Source organism: Euwallacea fornicatus, chromosome 33 (assembly GCF_040115645.1).
Source record: "Euwallacea fornicatus isolate EFF26 chromosome 33, ASM4011564v1, whole genome shotgun sequence".
NCBI classification, from domain to species: domain Eukaryota; kingdom Metazoa; phylum Arthropoda; class Insecta; order Coleoptera; family Curculionidae; genus Euwallacea; species Euwallacea fornicatus.
Genome location: NC_089573.1, coordinates 1,194,156 through 1,214,092, shown reverse-complemented (window position 1 = coordinate 1,214,092; position 19,937 = coordinate 1,194,156). Strand labels below are relative to the sequence as shown.

Here is a 19,937-nt window from a genome sequence, read left to right as displayed (position 1 = left end):
TATTCACTTTAATTTAAGCATTAACAGGTAATTAAAAAAAATTAAGGCCAATAATACAATCTGGATGTTAATTGGCTTCAAAGTTGGAATCGTGCTTCTAAAAAAATAATAACTAGAATTTTTTTTTCTACCATTTATAATAGAAATATTGCTTTGTTATTACTGGTAATAATTTAATGGCGCATTAATTAAACATTAATTATAACTTAAACGTGCAATAGGCATTTCCTAGTTTTACTCGCTTTCACTGAAAGCAAGCGTGACGGCAAATAAATAGAAGCTTCATTTTATTTGAGAAGAGATTCGTGTATTTTTAAATTCAAATCAAGTTTATAACTTATGATGGAATTACGATTGGGATTTTTAGTTCGGAATTGGAAAGTTGAAGTTCTCGGATTGGGGTTTTCCCCGTAGGACCTCGACATTATACTATACATACATATACATATATAATTTTGGGATCGGAATGAAAATGAAAAGAAAAAATATTCCAATAGAGTGATGGAAAGGTAAAGCAAGCAAGATTGTCCTGCATGTCTTAACAGACTAAGAAGGTTGAGGATAGTCTGTATTATCGGTACTTAATGCTGTCTATCAGCTATTCTTGTGACACGTGTGAGTTCGTATAGTAATTGATTGGGCATTTATTTTTGTAATCAGCCTAGTGCAATCCACTTTGTTGGTTGCATATACATATTTATCAGAGATTTAGAAGTTCACAAGTTTTAGTATTATAGTGTTAGAGTTAATAATGAGATAATGATGAGCAAACTGACAGCAACTTCTAGCGATGGAGCACTGTTGAACGAGATTACCATTACCGCCACTACTAAATGATCTAGAACTGGGGAATCCCATTTTGGACAGGGATATCTCCCGGAAACTAAGTAAAAAAGGCACGACCGGAAAATAAGGAGTCGAGATATAGAAAGACAGAGGTTCTCTTGAGTAATAGTAAATTCGTTAGCTTGCCTTTCTATATTTTCATAATATATTAACATTTCTCAACTATGAAAAATGGTCACAATGTTATTCTAATATGTGTATTGCTTAATTTATTTCATTGCATTCACCCGCAGTATGTATAGGTAGTCTAACGATGTCCTGCAGATGGCGCTGTATATTTTTGTTGCAGTTTTTGTGCTGATCTGTGTATCTGTATACGTTAGCGACCACAATATATGGTTATTAATCAATTTTTTCCATTCTAAATCTAATACAATAGTTTAATTAATGGGATAAGAAAATGCCTACGTGAAAATCTCTAATTTTTTGTATGTCAAGTATATGGAGTTGCCTACATCCTGACTTGAATACGGTTCCTAGCCTCAAACAGCTGATTAGGTATATCTGTGTTGGATGAAGATGGGTGGTACTCATTAACCAACGTTCCCAGTTTTTAACTTTAGTTGCAGATCTAGCTAGATTGCCTTTAACGAATGGTGGACATTTTGGTGAATGGCAACAATGGACAGTGTATTAACATTTAACACAGGGTATAGATGTGGGAAGGATTTTGTGTTTTGTGTCAACTTATATGTTAATTAATGCAAACAAGTTAACAAGTTTTTGAACATATTCTCCTTAAAATTAATAGCACCGTTCTGGCGATCATTGATTATCGTATCTATTGTGTAAGTGAGAGCGCAGAACGTACAAAAATGACTTAAAAATGGAAAACTTTCTAAAAACAAGATGTGTAAGTGTAACCTACAAACTCTAACCTTTATTTAACATAATATTCCTTCCAGCTTCCCGAAGTCCTGTAAAGTTCCCGATCAAACCGGTTTAAAACTATACCTGCATAGAATATATTAATCTCCACAAGGTAGGTAACATGGATGTTTATAACTATTACTTTCCATGGACATTCTCAAAAGATGACTTGTTAAAACCTATTCCAAGTTTAAATACACTTTACATATTATAGAGAATTGGAAATAAACATTCTAATCTCTTTAAACAAATAACAAATTTAGACTGTGTTTGTATTTATAGAACCAATAAGCAACCAATAATACTACCCAAATATATTAATTGAAATCATGGTGGAAACAGGTGGCAATGTCCTTCATATAGGGGATATTGTTTCTTTATATGCTGAAGGAACTGTGTCTGGATTTTTAAGCACTTTGGGGTAAATATACTCAGATTCACTATCATTAGTGCAATTATAATTGTGTGTTTGCCAAAGAAGTCTCCTTATCAGTTCAAATTCCATGTTCTATGCTTGTATTGTATTAATTTCTGTACTATTAATATAGGTTGGTAGATGATAGGTGTGTAGTATGTCCCGAAGTTGGAGATCTGCTAAACCCTCCCAAGAAATTCCGCGATTGCTTATTCAAAATATGTCCCATGAACAGATATTCTGCCCAGAAACAATTTTGGAAGGCTGCCAAGCAAAGCATGGGGTCAAACACTGACACTAGCCTGTTGAAAAGGTTGCATGTGAGTAATTTTGTTATTCAACTTAACATACAACATTTTTTAAAATATAAAATTCCTCACTTAGCATGCAGCTGAGATTGAAAAAAAACAAAATGAAGCTGAAAATAAGAAAGAGAATGGGACAAATGTGCTCTATGGAAATGTTATTCAGGTATATATAACGCCCATATTATCTTAAATCTTAAAAAGAAATATTGCAGTTACTGCACCTCAAATCAAACAAGTACTTAACAGTAAACAAAAAACTACCAGCATTGTTGGAAAAAAATGCAATTAGAGTGTATTTAGATGGGAATGGGAATGAAGGCTCATGGTTTTACATACATCCTTTTTACAAGCTTCGATCGACAGGAGACAACATAGTGTTAGGTGATAAAGTTATACTGAATCCTGTGGGTCCAGGTCAGCAGCTGTTACATGTAGCTGCCAATCATGAATTAGTTGATAATGTTGGTTGCAAGGAAGTAAGTTTCTTTATTTTGCAAAAATTGTTTAGATAAGTTACTGTTATTTAGGTAAATGTGGTAAACGGAAACACTTCATGGAAAGTTACACTCTTCTTAGATTATAAAGAAAATCAAGACAATATTCTTAAAGGAGGCGATGTAGTTCGTTTGTTTCATACTGAGCAAGAGAAATTTCTCACTGTGGATGATTACAAGAAACATTCTCATGTTTTTTTGAGAACCACAGGTCGCACAAGTGCCACAGCAGCAACTAGCAGTAAAGGTAAGAAGAATAATTCATGGTTGTTTGAAAATTTTTTACCTACTTGAAAACAATGCCATTTAACCTTGTAAACAAATTGGTATATTAATAGACCAGTCACCACATAAAATTACCATAAAGCTAAAGATTGTTTCAAGTTTTAATTATTTTATCTGCATTCTTTACTCTTACCCAATTTAATGGTTTATCAAATATTAACTTTTCTTCAGTTTTCATTCATTTTTTGATATGATTTATTTCTGATATGATGAGATGATAATTTCATTGTACTATTGTGTTCCACCATATCCATTATACATTGGTTTTTAAACCTAGTTAATAAAAATATATTATCTATCGCCTTGATTGAAGTAGGACCTGCGTCTCACGCAATTCAAAGCATCCGTTTTGTTTTGATCATTTCTTTTGTGTCACTTTCTCTGAATGACAATGTAAAGCATGAATTATTAGAAGAGTTATACTAAATACGTTAGAAACTGTTCTTGCACTCTCTTCGACCTCCTTGTAAGGCTAGTACTTATATATTTCAAATTCTCTGAAATGGCAGGTTACCTTTTAAAGTTTTTTTAGTACTATATCTAGCATTAATATGGGAGTAATAAGGAGTATAAGTAATTAAATAGTTTCGATTATTTAAAAGAGTGATCGCAATTTGTGCGGGAACGATTGTTTCCATCATTTGCTATCATTTATTTCTAAAGTTGTGGAGAAATACATGGTCTTTATAAATCGTAAGCTATTTCGAAGGCAACAGCTTTTTTGCTGCATTCGTGGATGAGAAACTTAACTGGAACGTGCATATGAATTATTTGGCTTTCGAAGTATCATTTGTTCTCAAGAGTGTGTCAAGAGGCGTTTTTATGGACATTCTCAAGATTAAATATTTTCTACAGTCTTTCCTTTTCACTGCTTTATGTACATCAGTATCTGTGCTACATTGGGAAGAATATAACTTGGTTCATAACTCACTCAAATATATATTTCAATTACATCAAAATTAGTGCACAATTGGTGCCGGATTGTACGGGACGAATACATGTGACCACGGACCAGACTGGTAAAGAATAAAGTTTTCCAATGTCTTTCTGCAGAAGATAAATCGTTGTCAGGGAGGAAATTTGAGAATGTTGTTATGTAAGATAAATTGTTATACTGTCAATACATTTTTTATATGTAATGTGTAGTTTTAGTTTTTAATATTATATTAAATATAATTTTGAATATTTAGTAACATGATCGTGATAAATTTAACGATTATACATTATTTTGTAATTTCACATGAACAATAAATGAGTATGAGTAGTGCTATCTCCAACTCGAAGAGTACGTCAAGAGTGACATAAAAACTTACTGGCCAAGGGTTTTTTGATGAATGAGAAGGAAGTACCAAAGGTGCGACATACGCTTAGCATATGAGGGAAGTGTGCAAAAATAGGGAAATAAACATAGATGCAGTAAAGAACGCCACTAGGTAGAGAGTACACGTTCCTAAATACTCTACAAATTTAAAAATATGCCCGTGAGGCTACTGAACAAAATATTTGATCAAACTTATGCTTAGAAAATACTTTTTTAAAGGTGTATAAGGTTTATAGTTTCTCGGTTAAACAAATTATTGGTGCTTTTCCCTTTAATAGAAATTCTTGAAAAGTGGTATTAATTTTATTCTTTATCTAGAAATAAAAAAGAAGGTAAGAGTAATTTAACGGAACACTGCTGAACTTAGAATTTAGAAGCATTTAGCAGAAACTTAACGATAACCGCCAATAATCAATTTTTTACCAAAAATGTTATTATTTACCTGCTCATATTCGAAATGGTTAAGAAAACAATTACACCTACACTAAAGTGATTGTTTTTCTGTTCCAAGCTCAAGTTATAAAACAATTCTTTTAACGCCTTAGTTAGATTCAAAAACGCATCGATGGATATAGGAAAACATGATAATTCAATGTAAATATCATCGAAAGACAAGTTCGGAAAATTACGATTAATCTTCGTACAGGTAAGTATTCGATTCATCTTTAACATGTTAATCTCTTCTTTTTATGGTGAACGCAGGTATTATACAGAGTGGTGCATAAATAATGATTTTTTAAGTTATGATTGCCTATGCAGAGGAGTAATTTACCATAGAATTGTGTTAGTTTTGTTAAATCCATTATACTTTGTTGTTCGAATTTATTGTGATTTGTATTTGGAAATGTCTTACTGTTCTATTGCTTAGAGATACAAATAATTATATAATTTCAGCTTTATGGGAAATCGAAGTAGTCCAAAATGATCCTTGCCGAGGAGGTGCAGGCCACTGGGATTCCCTATATCGTTTCAAGCATTTAGCAACTGGTCAATATTTGGCAGCTTCTCTAGATCCTGATGATTTAGACACGTCTGCAGAAAATGCCAAATACTATTTGGTCCCGGTTAGCCACCCATTTGAGAGGAACGAAATCACTTCTCTTTTCGAGCTGGGGCCCACAAATTTACCACCAGCCGACTCGCTGGTGCCTCAGTCAAGTTACGTTAGGCTGCATCATATTTTCACGGACACTTGGGTCCACTCCACCACTATACCTATAGATAAAGACGAGGAGAAACCGGTTATGTCGAAAGTAGGATGTGCATTGAGAAAAGAAGATAAAGAAGCTTTTGCTTTGATTCCTGTATCGCCGGAGGAAGTACGTGATCTGGATTTTGCGAATGATGCTTGTAAATTGTTGTCTGCTTTGTCGGTCAAACTGGCTAATGGAACCATATCTCATAGTGAGCGAAGGTTTGTGAATTTAACGCCCATTTTGTGTTTTTTTTTTTATAAAACTTTTCCAGATCTTTAACCACTCTTTTGCAAGACATAGTATATTTTGTAGCCGAATTAGAAAATGAGCAAAATAAAACTGAGGCCTTAGAGCTAGTGGTCACTAACCCTAATAGGGACCGGCAAAAACTTTTGAGAGAACAGGCCATTTTAAAGCAACTTTTTAATATCTTACAGGTAGAATACTCTTTTTATTATCTTACAAATGTTTTCACCCATTTTTAAGGGGCCTTTCCTGGAGCAAAAAGGAGAATCCCCGTTTCTTAAAATAGACGAACTTAACGATCCTCGTCATGCACCTTACAAATATATATTTCGTTTGTGTTATCGCATTTTAAAGCTCAGTCAGCAGGATTATAGAAAGAATCAGGAATATATAGCAAAACATTTCGGTTTCATGCAGAAGCAGATCGGCTACGACATTTTGGCCGAAGACACCATTACAGCTCTTCTTCACAACAATAGAAAACTGTTAGAAAAGCACATAACTCCTGCGGAAATTGAAACATTTGTGGGACTAGTGAGGAAAAACATGAATAATTGGGAAAGCAGATTTTTGGATTATTTATCGGATCTATGCATTTCAAATAAGAAGGCCATACCGGTCACGCAAGAGCTGATATGCAAAAGCGTCCTGAGTTTAAAGAACTCGGATATTTTATTAGACACCAAGCTTATGCAGCTGGAGTTACAGGAATTTGCTGAAGAGGATGAAAATCTACTTGAAGAGGGTATTGACCAGTTGTTAACAGTGGTGGAAGAGAACCAGGTGGTGCTCTTATGGAATGCCGGGCAAAATCAAATGGCATTAACAGATCTGTGTGCCAAAGCCAAACTGGGAAGTAAAGAAGATCAGGCTATTCTAGATTATTACCGGCACCAATTGGACCTTTTTTCCAACATGTGTCTTAACCGGCAATATTTGGCTTTAAATAACTTGTCGCCTCACCTGGATATTGAGCTGATTCTAAAATGCATGGCTGATGAAAATGTCAGTTTTGATTTGCGAGCCTCATTTTGCAGGTTGATGCTGCATTTACACGTTGATAGAGATCCTCAAGAACCGGTTACTCCAGTTAAGTATGCCAGATTGTGGTCAGAAATCCCTTCTCAGATGTCGATAAATGAGTAAGTATTTCTTTGGAGTGGAGTTTTAGTGCATGTAGTGGTGGTTTTTCTAAAACTAAACAGGAAATTCCATCGGAGTAGCAGATGAAAGTTTCTTGATTTTAGTTACGACTGCAACAAAATGCCTGATCCCAATAAAGAAGCAGTTCGTGCGAAGTTTTCTTCCACCATATCTTTTGTTGGCGGCTATCTTTGCAATGTGGTAGCCAAAATGTGGTCGTTCGCCGATCAGGAACAGAATAAACTCACTTTTGAGGTTGTTTTTTGTTGAGTTTTTACTCGCACTGTTGTCAATACATGTGTGATTTTAGGTGGTTAAACTGGCTAGAGAATTAATATACTTTGGTTTTTATAGTTTTTCTGATTTGCTTGAACTAACCAAAACCCTTTTAAGTATTTTGGATTGTGTTGCTGAGTCGGATTTAGTCGATGGAAGAATACCTGTAGGGGAAATAGATTGTGAGTAGTTTCGAATGAATATAATATAAACTAGGGAGTAGTTATTTTAAAATATTTTCAATTTGAGGAGCTGAACGCGACGAAAAGTCTTATAAATAGATATTTGGTATATTTGTGTCTTCCATACACAGAGCGTCTCTAAATTATCTATACAGAAATCTACCACAGATTCCTGAGGTTGACATACGAAGATTTAAATCAATTTACTTTAGTCCAAAGGTTCAGGGTTTTTGAAATAAAGGAAGTTAAAGTCACTTTTTTTACGACGTTTATGTATGTGTGTATATAAACATTGGAAAAAATTACTCCTTTTACTTCGAAAACTGTTAACTTTTGGATTAAATCAAATTGTGTTGCATGGTGTAAGGTTTTGTCCAGATCGACAGACACTCAGTATTTAATTAAGATTTATACTGACTATGTTGCTGCAGCTGAAGGCGGGGTTCTTCGAACTATTGGAGACATGGGAGCTGTGATGACATCTCTTACTCTAGGCCCCAGCGGTAGAACTTTAGCCACCTCAAACAGCAGCAATCACGCCAAGTCAATTTATCATAAAGAATATCCCTTAGTTATGGATACTAAGCTAAAAATTATAGAAATTTTAGAGGTATTTGCACAAATCCCACAGCAAGGAAAGCTATAGCAATACGTATACTTTCAGTTCATATTGGACGTCCGTTTAGATTATAGAATAAGTTGCCTCTTGAGCATATTTAAGCGTGAATTTGACGAGTCGGAGAAAAACAGTGGGGGCAATGTTAATTTGGGTCAGAAGAACATCGATTTGGAGCTTATAGGTAGTCAAGCCGAAGGCATATTTGGGAGTAGCGAAGAGTGCGCAGTGCTTGATTTAGATGGTCATGGGGGTCGAACCTTTCTACGGGTTCTGTTACATTTAACGATGCACGATTATCCCCCATTGGTTTCTGGAGCTTTGCATTTGCTCTTTAGGTATATTTCCATGTTACAAAGAATGCAAAAAGAACTATTTATTACTGCAATCTTATCAGGCATTTCAGTCAGAGACAGGAAGTCCTTCAGTCTTTTAGACAAGTGCAATTGCTGGTATCCGATAGTGATGTAGAGTCTTATAAGCAAATTAAAGCTGATTTAGATGTATTGAGGCAGAGCGTTGAAAAGTCTGAATTGTGGGTATATAAAGCGAAAAGTGATGAACATGGAACTGGTATGTTTTTGAATTGCAATAATTTTGTTCATTAGTCTATTTTTGTCTAAATATCAATTTAGGTACAGGCAAGAAAAATAAAGAAGAAGAAGATGATGCACCTCCATCTAAACCACCGATGTTGAGTGCATTAGAAAAGAAAGGTTCTGCTATTAATTTAGACGTAGGCCCACCCTTGCACCCCGAGCAAGCAGATGAGTACAAAAAAATACAGCAGATTCTAATAAGAATGAATAAATTGTGTACACAAGAAGGGCCTCTGGTTAAGCCTAGGAAACACGAGCAAAGGCTCCTAAGGAATGTTGGAGTTCACACGGTCGTTTTAGATTTATTGCAAGTTCCTTACGACGAAAAGGAAGATATTAGGATGAATGAACTGATGCGTCTAGCGCATGAATTCTTGCAAAACTTCTGTTTGGGAAATCAACAGAATCAAATTTTGCTTTACAAGCATTTGGATTTGTTTTTAAATCCTGGGGTAGGAAATTATTAATCAGTTCTAGGTAATAATAATGTATGAGAATCCTCAGATAAGAGAAGCTCAGACGGTATGTGCAATATTCCAAGACAATCCTACGTTGTGCAATGAGGAAAACGAAAAAGTAATACAGGATTTCGTTCGATTTATAGAAACACATGGTCGTCACGTTCAGTACCTAAAGTTTCTTCAAACAATTGTTAAGGCTGACAATCAGTTCATACGCAAGTGCCAAGATATGGTCATGCAAGAGGTATTTTTATCATTTTCCTTTTTCTTTAATGCCCTCAAATCTTCTCTTTCAAGCTTATTAATGCAGGAGAAGAAGTCTTGGTCTTTTATAATGACAAGGCCTCATTTAACCATTTCATTGAAATGATGCGTTCGGAGCGACATTGCATGGATGAAAGTAGTCCCTTAAAATATCACGTAGAACTTGTGAAGCTGCTCGCCTGCTGCACGATGGGGAAAAATGTATATACTGAAATTAAGTGCCACAGTTTATTACCGTTAGATGATATTGTGGCTATGGTGACCCATCCTGACTGTATTCCTGAAGTTAAAGAAGCTTACGTAGGATTCTTACACCATTGCTATATTGACACCGAGGTAGAGATGAAAGAGATATACACGAGCAACCACATGTGGACCTTATTTGAAAAGTCGTTTTTGGTGGATATGGCTGATATTGCTACTGCTCCCAACGACCGGAAGCATCCAGATAAAGCCTTAGAAAACCACGTTACGAATTGCGTTATGAATTTAATAACCACTTTTTTTAAAAGCCCATTTTCAGATCAGAGTACTACAGTTCAGGTAAGTGTATTATTATCTTTTTAATTTCTGCCTTGGCATGAATTGGGGGTTTAAAATTTTAATTTTATGGCTTAGGTAGTGCCTCAATGCTATGTTGGTTTTGGGTATTTCATGAAGGGAATTTTTGTCATCTGTCCGTAGAATGTCATACGATACAATGTCGGTTTTGTTAAATTTTAAAATAAATAATGCGCATTTTCGGTTTCAATAATGTCGTATACACTTAAGTTTCTATTTGGGTATCTTACTACAAACATCTACATGAAGCGAGAGTGTATTGGACTGATTCTACCATCGAAGAGTATGATCCGTTTGCAAATAACGCTCCACTTAAACCGACTCCTTTTTCTCCTAATGTAAGTAAATAACTGTTGTGGCTGAATCTAGTCGCATTTGACTGACATTTTATGTATTTTATTAGGCCCTATACTATCTTGTTTTTGTTGATTTGAATATAGATACTCATATAGTACTAGGACGTTGTTAAGATGAGCCATGCTACAAAAACACGTGTATAAGATGAATTTATATACCAAGTACGTCCTTATTTTGAGGTTCGGTGCTTGGAGTTTGGAACCGAATAACTAAGTAAATAATGGTTGATGTGTGCGAACTTTACATCTTATGTGACTCTAACAACTATAATAATGTTACTAAAACGTACAATTACACTTTGGTTTCTTCCTTGAATTATTACATATTAAATGTCTTAAAGACGCCGTGTGCTGTTTGAGTAATAGCATTATTCTCATTTCAACTTCCCTCTGTTTTTTGGTTGAACGGAAATGTTCCCTTTGGCTTGGTTGTTCCGTGGGTCTCTTGCATTCCTCGTAAATCGGTTATTTTTGCAGACGAGACAACCAATTTTCGTACAGCTGCTACAGTCGGCGTTTAGAGTGTCGCAGTGTCTTTGGTTATCAGCCTCACAACGCTTTAATGTTGAAAACTGCATTCGTACGCTATCAGAAGTTGGTTAGTGTCTTTTTTTATTTCAAGATTCATTTCAAGACACTCACAAATATGTTTCACTTTTAAAATTATCAAAAATTCTAGCTAAAAATAGAGGCATTGCAATACCCCTAGATCTTGAAAGTCAGGTGGCTCCAATGTTTAATAAAGCTAGTATTCTTACTAGACAAACTAGCAAATGGTTAAGTGCATCGAAAATACCAAAAATTGAACGATCGCAGTCCACGGTAATAAATCATCGTATCACATCAAACGTATTGAAAACACCTTTGATTGTAGCTAATGAGATTAGATCGAAGTATTATTGAAGGCTTGCAAGATATTGTTTCTCTATTGGAAGATCAATTAAAGCCTTTAGTGCAATCAGAGTTGTCACTTTTGGTTGATGTTTTATACAGGCCTGAGTTGCTTTTCCCGGATGGTACTGAATCCAGGAAAAGATGTGAAAGTGGGGGCTTTATAAGGAGGTTTGTTCTTTCCTACTTTATTGTTTAGAAGTTTAATGATAAAACTTCTGCAGGTTAATAAAACACACTGAAAAGTTGCTGGAAGAGAAAGAAGACAAATTATGTGTTAAAGTTCTTAAGACGTTACGCAAGATGATGACCGTAGATCCAGATTACGGTGAAAAGGTCAGTTCCTTCTGACTTAATGTTTAAGCTTAATAACAAATTTCTCTTTAAACGCTGCTCAGAATGAAAACGACTCAAAAGCCCTTATGGTATAGTATTTTTCCCCCTTTGGTGTGATCCTTTAAATGTTTTAATTTGTCCCCTATTATTATATGCTACTTCTCGATGTTATTTAACTTTACAAAATTATGTATAAATAAATTATAATTTCACTATTTTCTTCAATTTAAGGGAGAAGTACTGCGAAATAGTCTTTTGGCTCGGTATTTTGGGAAGAATTTCACGCAGACTCACGAAAGTGTCTCTGTTGCTATTCATCAAGTCATAGTAACCCATGGACCTGGAGGTAATATTTCAATATTTACTTATGGTTTGGTTGCTATTAAAACGTCGATTATTCTATACAGGGTGTCCGAGAATAACTGGTGAATATATTTTGTGCGTTAATTTCTTGAAAAATAATGACAAAAAGTTGCTATGAATATGTGTCCAAAGATAGCAAATTCCATTCCCATTTGAAATCTTTTCATATATTGTATTGGAAAAAATAGTTGTTCTTTAACCACTTTTCGAAGCTATAACTTCCAGATGCAATCAGTTATTATCGCACATCTGTGCATTTTTATTGAAAATTTTATGTGAACTTCTCTTAGCAAAAATAATTAGCAGAGCTGGCCAAACTCTCCACGATGTTCAAGTCCACTTAGACAAAGAAGGCGCTTCTGATCTTGTAGTAGAACTAGTAATAAAATCCGTCAATTCCCCCTCTATTTTCGAGGAAGCGGTGGAATTAGGAATAGCTCTTTTAGAAGGAGGCAACTCTATTATCCAGAAAAGCATGTTCAACAAGCTTTTAGGGGGTGACCTGAGTCAGTCATTTTTCAAGGCAAGTTCTTAATACATATTTCTATTTATCTGAAGTTAACTACAAATCCACTGTAGGTATTTTATGATAAAATGCGCGATTCTCAATCAGAAATAAAATCAACGGTGAGTGTGAATACCTCCGATATGGCTGCAAAAGCCCATGATGATAAGCAAGATTGCAAGGAACTAGATAAGTTTTCAAAGAAGCAGGGCAAAAGTAATGGGATTTTGATAAGCGATGAATTAAGGGAGGAGTTGAGCAGAGCTGCAGAATCGACTTCTCAAGCTTATGCTCATAGCAGAAATATAGCCGCAGGAGATGATAATTTAGTATCCAGTTCTGTTAGTGCTTTTGAAGATTTGTTAGCAGAGAAATTAGAGAAACATCGTGAAAGAGATGAGCCCACTGGGTTATCAAACAAGGTTTTAATAATGCAACCGATTTTAAGATTTCTGCAATTACTTTGTGAGAACCATAATCCAAAACTACAGAACTTGCTTAGAAATCAAAACAACAAAACAAACTACAATTTAGTGTCTGAAACTCTCATGTTCTTAGACTGTATCTGTGGTTCAACTACTGGAGGATTAGGTTTATTGGGACTCTATATCAACGAAAATAACGTGGCTCTGATTAATCAAACTCTAGAAACTTTAACTGAATATTGCCAAGGACCTTGCCATGACAATCAAAACTGCATAGCCACTCACGAGTCCAGTGGTTTAGATATTGTAACTGCGTTAATTCTCAATGACATTAATCCTTTGGGAAAGTCTAGGATGGATTTAGTTTTAGAGTTGAAGAATAACGCTTCAAAATTACTTCTTGCTATCATGGAAAGCCGGGGTGATAATGAAAATGCTGAAAGGATATTGTCTAATATGAATCCAAAACAGTTAGTTGAAGTTGCCTGCAAGGCGTTTCATCAGGAAACTAATGAAGATGAAGACGATTTGGATGATCCTAATGTGGATGACGTGGTGTCACCTAAGGATGTAGGGCATAATATTTACATTCTCTGTCATCAATTGGCTCAACATCATAAACAGTTGGCTAATTGGATGAGACCTGCAGATGCTGTGGACCCCAAAGTACAAAAGGCCCTTGAATACTACAATACTCACACTGCAGAGATAGAAATAGTGAGGCATGATCGCACTCTAGAGCAAATCGTGTTCCCTATTCCGGAAATATGTGAATATATAACTAAGGATACCAAAATCAGGGTACTAAATACAGCTGAGAGGGACGATCAAGGGTCTAAAGTTGCTGATTTTTTTGAAAGGACTGATGATATGTTTAATGAAATGAATTGGCAAAAGAAATTAAGAGGTGAGAGTGTTTTTGAGAGGTTTTTGGTTTGTAATTAATTTAGGAATGTTTTAGCTCAACCGGTACTGTTTTGGGTAAGCAGTTACATGTCCTTATGGAGTAATATCCTGTTTAATTGTGCCGTACTAATTAATCTCATAGTAGCTTGTTTCTATCCTTTCGAGGATATTATGCCGCGTAAGTACTTCTAATGAAAAAAAAAAAAATTCTGATTAACGACACAATTTCAGAAATAAGTTCGACAATCTCAGTACTAATATGGATTGCCATGTTAGTGTCATCAGCCATAGTAATTACCCTACCTAGGGAAACAGGAATACGGACTTTAGTAGCTTCAACCATACTAAGGCTAATTTACTCTTTAGGCCCAGAACCCACTTTGTGGTTGTTAGGATCAGTCACAATCGTTTTGAAGGGAATTCATCTAGTCAGTATTATGGGCAATCATGGCACCCTTACAAAGACATATCAGCAAATATTGACCGACGCAGAATTGGTTTATCACCTAACTTATTTAGTGTTTTGTATGATGGGATTAGTAATACATCCATTTTTTTATTCATTTTTGGTAAGAACATTTTCTAAAGTAAATTTGTACGTGATTGATTTTGTTTTCTAGCTCTTTGACGTGGTCTATAGAGAGGAAACATTATTAAATGTCATTCGTTCAGTGACAAGGAATGGTCGTTCTATAATTTTAACCGCAGTTCTAGCCCTAATTTTGGTGTACATGTTCTCTATTATCGGGTATATGTTCTTCAGGGACGATTTTATTGTCAGCGTTAAAAAGAAGGATGGTGAGATTTGTCGCTTGAAATTAACAGGAAGAATTCTGAAGTAATTTTCAGATGAAACGTGTGAGCAAATTTCTGAACTAACCGGAAAAATGTATAAAGAAGACTCTTCTCATGAATATTGTGAGCTTATAGACCCTGGGGAAGAAAAAAAAGAACGAGCCTGCGATTCTTTAAGGATGTGTATTATAACTACTTTAAATCAGGGTTTGCGTAATGGCGGAGGGATTGGCGATATTTTAAGAGCCCCTAGTAATGAGGTGAATTGTGTCGAAAATTCTAAAAGTAAGGTTTTAAAAACATGGTTTCTAGGAGTCGCTATTCGTTCCTAGAGTAGTTTACGATTTGCTGTTCTTCTTTGTTGTGATAATTATCGTACTTAACCTAATTTTTGGTGTGATTATTGATACATTTGCCGACCTTAGATCTGAGAAGCAACAGAAAGAACTGATCTTAAAGAACACATGTTTTATTTGTGGTAAGTGATCTTCGTGAATTCAACCGACATTATTAACTCTAATTCGAACGTCACTAACTTTAATTTGTGGGCCGAATTCATACGATTCTATAAAGGGATTACATTTAACTGACACTACAATTATTGCTGTTTAGAAGATCGCGATGATGAATTGCATAATCTATCATTTTCGCTCTGTGCAAAAGTGGTAAAAATATATACGTAAGAAAAAAAAGATACTTAAAACGCACGGGAAGCCTCACTCGTTAGCTAATTAAACGTTGCTCTGCGTCGCTCGTTTATTGTAATCAGCGTATAGTAAAAAATCACTTTCCAAACTTGATTAGTTTCTAAAGAAAAGTATATCACATGAAGACATATAACATACGACATTAAATAATTGTATTTCGCAGGTTTAAACAGATCAGCTTTTGATAACAAAACCGTGAGTTTCGAGGAACACATTAAACGTGAGCACAATATGTGGCACTACCTGTACTTCATAGTTCTGATAAGAGTGAAAGATCCGACAGAATTTACCGGACCCGAGAGTTACGTTTCCTCCCTTGTAAAGTCCCTGAATCTGGACTGGTTCCCACGCCTGCAGGCTAAGTCATTGGCTGCAGTCGAAGGAGATGGGGAACAAATAGAGCTCCGAAGTTTGCAAACTGTTTTAGAAGGCACTCAGGCCTTAGTTAAAAATTTATCGAGCCAGCTTATGGAGCTGAAGGAGCAGATGGCTGAGCAGAGGAAGCAAAAACACCGTTTGGGGCTTCTCAGTTCGGCTTCTGCATATTTGCAAACTAACAATTTGGCTTAGAACATTTTTGGACTAGTCTAATAACGGTTCGTTATAGTGTTAACTTCAGTTTCCAAGCACTGCCCAACATGAAACACATTTAAATGAATCTCAGTTTCTGAATAATTTTCTTGCCTGGTTTAAGTACCTTTTCTTTTTTAGCAGCAGTGCTAGGAAACTGAACTTGAACTTCATTTCAGTGAGTCTTAATTTGAATCTGGAGTTAAAGCTTAGTCATAGAGGAATATCTTTGAAATATGGCGCCTACGAGGCGTGAACTTATATATTTGTATATTTTAAGTGTTCGATTTTGCTTGTTTATCTATATTTGATCATATATGTGCAACTATTTGCTTTAATTGTCGTTTCTAATATTGTTATCTTAAAAGAAAAATTTATAGTACTTAAATTTCCAGTGAGAGAGAGAGAGCCATACTTAAATTATACTCCATCGCCATTATAGTCATATTTTGAAGATGTGTAGGTATTCTTACCCTTAGATCTGTAATGCTCAACTATACAATCTTTACACAGTTTATTGAAGATTATAATAGGAAATTTTTACTACATAATATAGAAAAATATCTTCTGCGTCAAGTAACGTGTTGTGGTAGCACGGCTGTTAAATTTACTTTTTGAAAGCAATATTTTTGTTGTACTTTTTAATGTGTAAATTTTCTTTAAATAAATTCTATAAATACGTTGAACCCGAATTTTATTTACAATGATAACCTAACAACCATTAGTTAAGGGTAGAGATAAGAATAGACCGTAATTGGTGAATTGAATTTCGGGGCAGTCGTGTTTTAATGCTAAACATAGAGGAGGTGAAATGAGTGAAAAACTTGGTTTACAAATGAGAGATATTTTCAGCTTTTTTGAGGGTAAGTGTATGTTATTGTAATATCAAAGGAAACAAATCTCAACAGATGTTGGAGTAGGTATTGATTTTGTGTTTGTGTTCAAATTGAATGTTGCGTGGTCCTCTAAAGGTTTGTAATTCCAATGACAAAAAATACCACGAACGTGTTTATCGTTCAAATTTTAGGGTTTCAATTCGGTACATAAAAAATTTTAAAAATTACTAATTTAAAGTAGATACATAACTTTTATGGTTTACAAGGATACACAGTTCAAAATTCCAGACGGAAAATAAATTCTTTTAATTGAAATTTCAGTTCGGAGGCTAAAAAATAAAATATAAATATTTATGTTATATACGATTATGCATAACCATGGCTTTGGAAATAACGCGTGTCATGACTTGCTTTCAATAGGATTCCTTGTTCGCATGTAGATTTCCTAAGATACGCACTTACTCGGAATATTCTGCTTTTTATATGATTTTATCGTTGACCAGACCACTGGATTTTACGCCGATAGGTTTTTCTTTTAGAGCCTATATTTGAATGAAAATTTTTATTTTTCGAATCTGAAAAATCAAACATAATTTTGTAGATCTGTTTATAGTATAAAATTACTCCCTTAATGCGCAACTTTCCTCCTATTTAACCAAGACCGTATCTTTTATCGTTAACGAAATGTCTATGGTGGATGTTCTTATATCGGATACCCTGCAGTTAATCTTTGCCATATTTAAACAGTAAATTTGAAAATATCGGAACCAAATGAATCAATAAAGAATCATAGAAAACTCCTATCCTAATTTCGATCTTCTCATACTAGATGGCGACCCATCACATTTTATCTATTATCGCGGTAATACTCGATAGATGTCGCCACAGAACATTAATCTTAATCTTATAAATACTATTTAGCTTTCAGTGTGGGGTACAGTAAACTGTTTTCCAGCCGGTGTTTAGTGCTGCATCAGGAAGTTGGCAGCTTTGGCAAGTTATTCGTTTTTAAATTCAAATAAGCGCGCTTCTCACGTTTAATATACAACTTGCGGGGGAGTAAAGTGACTTCAGCGCGCTTGCGATGCCGGAAAGGTTTAATGTGACTCGGGCAGAAGATCCAGGCAATTATAATAGTTACAGTGAGACTAAAGACGAAGGGAACAATTTCAGTAGTTTTAGTGCCGACAATGAGGATCAGAGGGTTACCGAAAAACTTTTACCGGACAAGCGGCCTACTCCAACAATCGTCTCATCAGGTAATGGGCTTTTGAAATACCTAAATTATTCGGCATTTGAAGATAACAGAAGTGAAGTATTAACCGCCCACAAAATGGACATTTATGATACCGAGGGCCTTTGAAAAAACACGGCGCAGTAGACGATGGCAGTAAACGTAGGGCGTTGATTAAATCAGTTGTCGTTTACCATCAAATATTTGACAAATAGATAATAGATATTTTAACCTCAGACGTGTCTCTAATACTTCACCGTTTATATGAGGTTTTATTTTAACGATCACCCTTTATTATGTTCTTATCACCGTGATGCTCCAATCAGCGCGGCATGAATCATAAAAATAGAACCAGCTATCCGGGACTAAAACGAACCTTCAGGATAATCGCGCAAAGACGTAGCGGAATTTATTTTAAACCGGGTGTAATTGAAATATACCCCTTGCGTGCTGGGGAATAAATGCGGGGAATTAAATAGGGGTGTTATATCCACGTATCTGCATCGACAACCACTTCGCAAATTGCAAACAATTATTTTTAAATTGTGAGTTGTCGTTTGGCAGCTGGAAATGAACCAACCGTACTTCCTTTCAATTAGTTCTCGTATGTATTAAGTGAAAAAAAAAAAAGGAATAAATGAGCCATTTACGTGCTTCTTGGCTTTATTCTCTAAAGCTGTAAAGTTGAAAATCCCGACCTCTGAAAAAGAAGCCCATCAAAATCCATAATCCAATCTGGGTGCGCCTGGGAAATATTGAGTAAAGCCGTTATAATAGGGATTTGGAAGATTGTAACTCTTATCTAAAAATGCTTTCCTAAACGTTACTTTCTTTATTCTTGTAATACATTTTGGAAGGCTGCAAGAATCCATCAAAGAGGGAAAAGTAACTCAAATCCTCTAAGAACATGGGACCCCGAATCGAACAACGTTCTGAAACTAAAAAAATATTCCTTTTCGACGGAGGAAACACAGAATATTTCTCTATTGTACCACTTTGTCAAATGTTGAAACTCTCATTTCCCCAGGCATTACGGTGTAATTCGCAAATCAGAATTGACAGACTATTTATATTGCCAAGCGGCATTTCGTCAATTCTGAAGAAGCATTTGATATTTTTCGGCACTCCAAGGCAGAATTACATAATTAATTAAGCGAGTTTTTAGAAATCGAAATTAATTACTTTTTTGAAAGACCTTCGACATGAACGGTATCGTTGGTCTGTGAGACCCATTTAAAAAAAAATGGTTTTGTTAGGCGCGTAATTTCGAAATTGTTTTAAATTTGACTGAATTATGATTGTACAAGTCGTATATGTTCCTTTTTCGAAAACTGAGCCAGCTGTAAAATTTATAAAATCGCCCATGTCAAGAACCCAAAAAACTTAAAAACTTTTGTACGAATGCTTTTTTTCAAAAATCTTTAGTCTTCGATTTATAACGAAAATCAAATTTTGGCATTTTAAAAATTTGCCCAATACCTCTGAAAATAGGAAAAAGTTTGGAAAGATATTAACTAAGCCCCGATTTTGACACATTTTCTCTAATTTAATTAATCTCGTAGTTCTTATCGTTTAGGAGATAGAAATTGTGTTCCATCGTGTTTGGAAAACCCTGTATAGCGCAAACTGGAACAACGGTTTTCCAGACTATTACCATGTCATGGTGAAATACACATGGCAAGCATGCGACTGCTGATTTTTCGTGTGGAAACAAAGGCTTCAGGTGTAGGAAGGTACTGGGAGGGCGAATACATAATACTTGTCGGACTCGCAAACTGTAAGTTACCAACGAAAGGTGGTTAATGGTCACGTGTACAATTTTATTCACGTGGGTCAAACTGTTTGATGTCTAATACTGGACACGTGTCTCTAGGCTTCACATTCGGAAACACTGATAATATTCCCGACAAAACATCCAAATAGTGTTTAT

The 19,937-nt window shown here is 35.2% G+C and overlaps 2 protein-coding genes across 3 annotated transcripts in view; both read left to right on the top strand.

Moving 5' to 3' along the window:
* Positions 1-1,356: 1,356 nt before the first annotated feature.
* Itpr (Inositol 1,4,5,-trisphosphate receptor) lies at positions 1,357-16,623 on the top strand. The gene is made up of 31 exons (XM_066299393.1): positions 1,357-1,699; positions 1,752-1,828; positions 1,999-2,137; positions 2,265-2,451; positions 2,516-2,602; positions 2,652-2,915; positions 2,967-3,180; positions 5,434-5,953; positions 6,007-6,172; positions 6,222-7,123; positions 7,229-7,379; positions 7,435-7,582; positions 8,014-8,192; positions 8,247-8,536; positions 8,596-8,771; positions 8,834-9,249; positions 9,302-9,502; positions 9,556-10,065; positions 10,917-11,037; positions 11,119-11,261; positions 11,314-11,501; positions 11,555-11,666; positions 11,898-12,012; positions 12,320-12,552; positions 12,609-13,866; positions 13,921-14,043; positions 14,097-14,434; positions 14,486-14,663; positions 14,715-14,920; positions 14,973-15,138; positions 15,531-16,623. Exons 3-31 carry the CDS (start codon positions 2,046-2,048, stop codon positions 15,935-15,937), a joined length of 8,091 nt encoding a protein of 2,696 aa, XP_066155490.1. The 5' UTR covers positions 1,357-1,699; positions 1,752-1,828; positions 1,999-2,045; the 3' UTR covers positions 15,938-16,623.
* Positions 16,624-16,699: 76 nt separating this feature from the next.
* Positions 16,700-19,937, top strand: part of kcc (solute carrier family 12 member kcc) — a 102,785-nt gene continuing 99,547 nt past the window's right edge. For both annotated transcript variants that reach the window (XM_066299401.1, XM_066299399.1), the window contains exons 1-2: positions 16,700-16,800; positions 17,695-18,032. In XM_066299401.1, the coding sequence (XP_066155498.1) occupies positions 17,858-18,032 (175 nt within the window). In that variant the 5' untranslated portion in view covers positions 16,700-16,800; positions 17,695-17,857. The remainder of the gene's footprint in view (positions 16,801-17,694; positions 18,033-19,937) is intronic.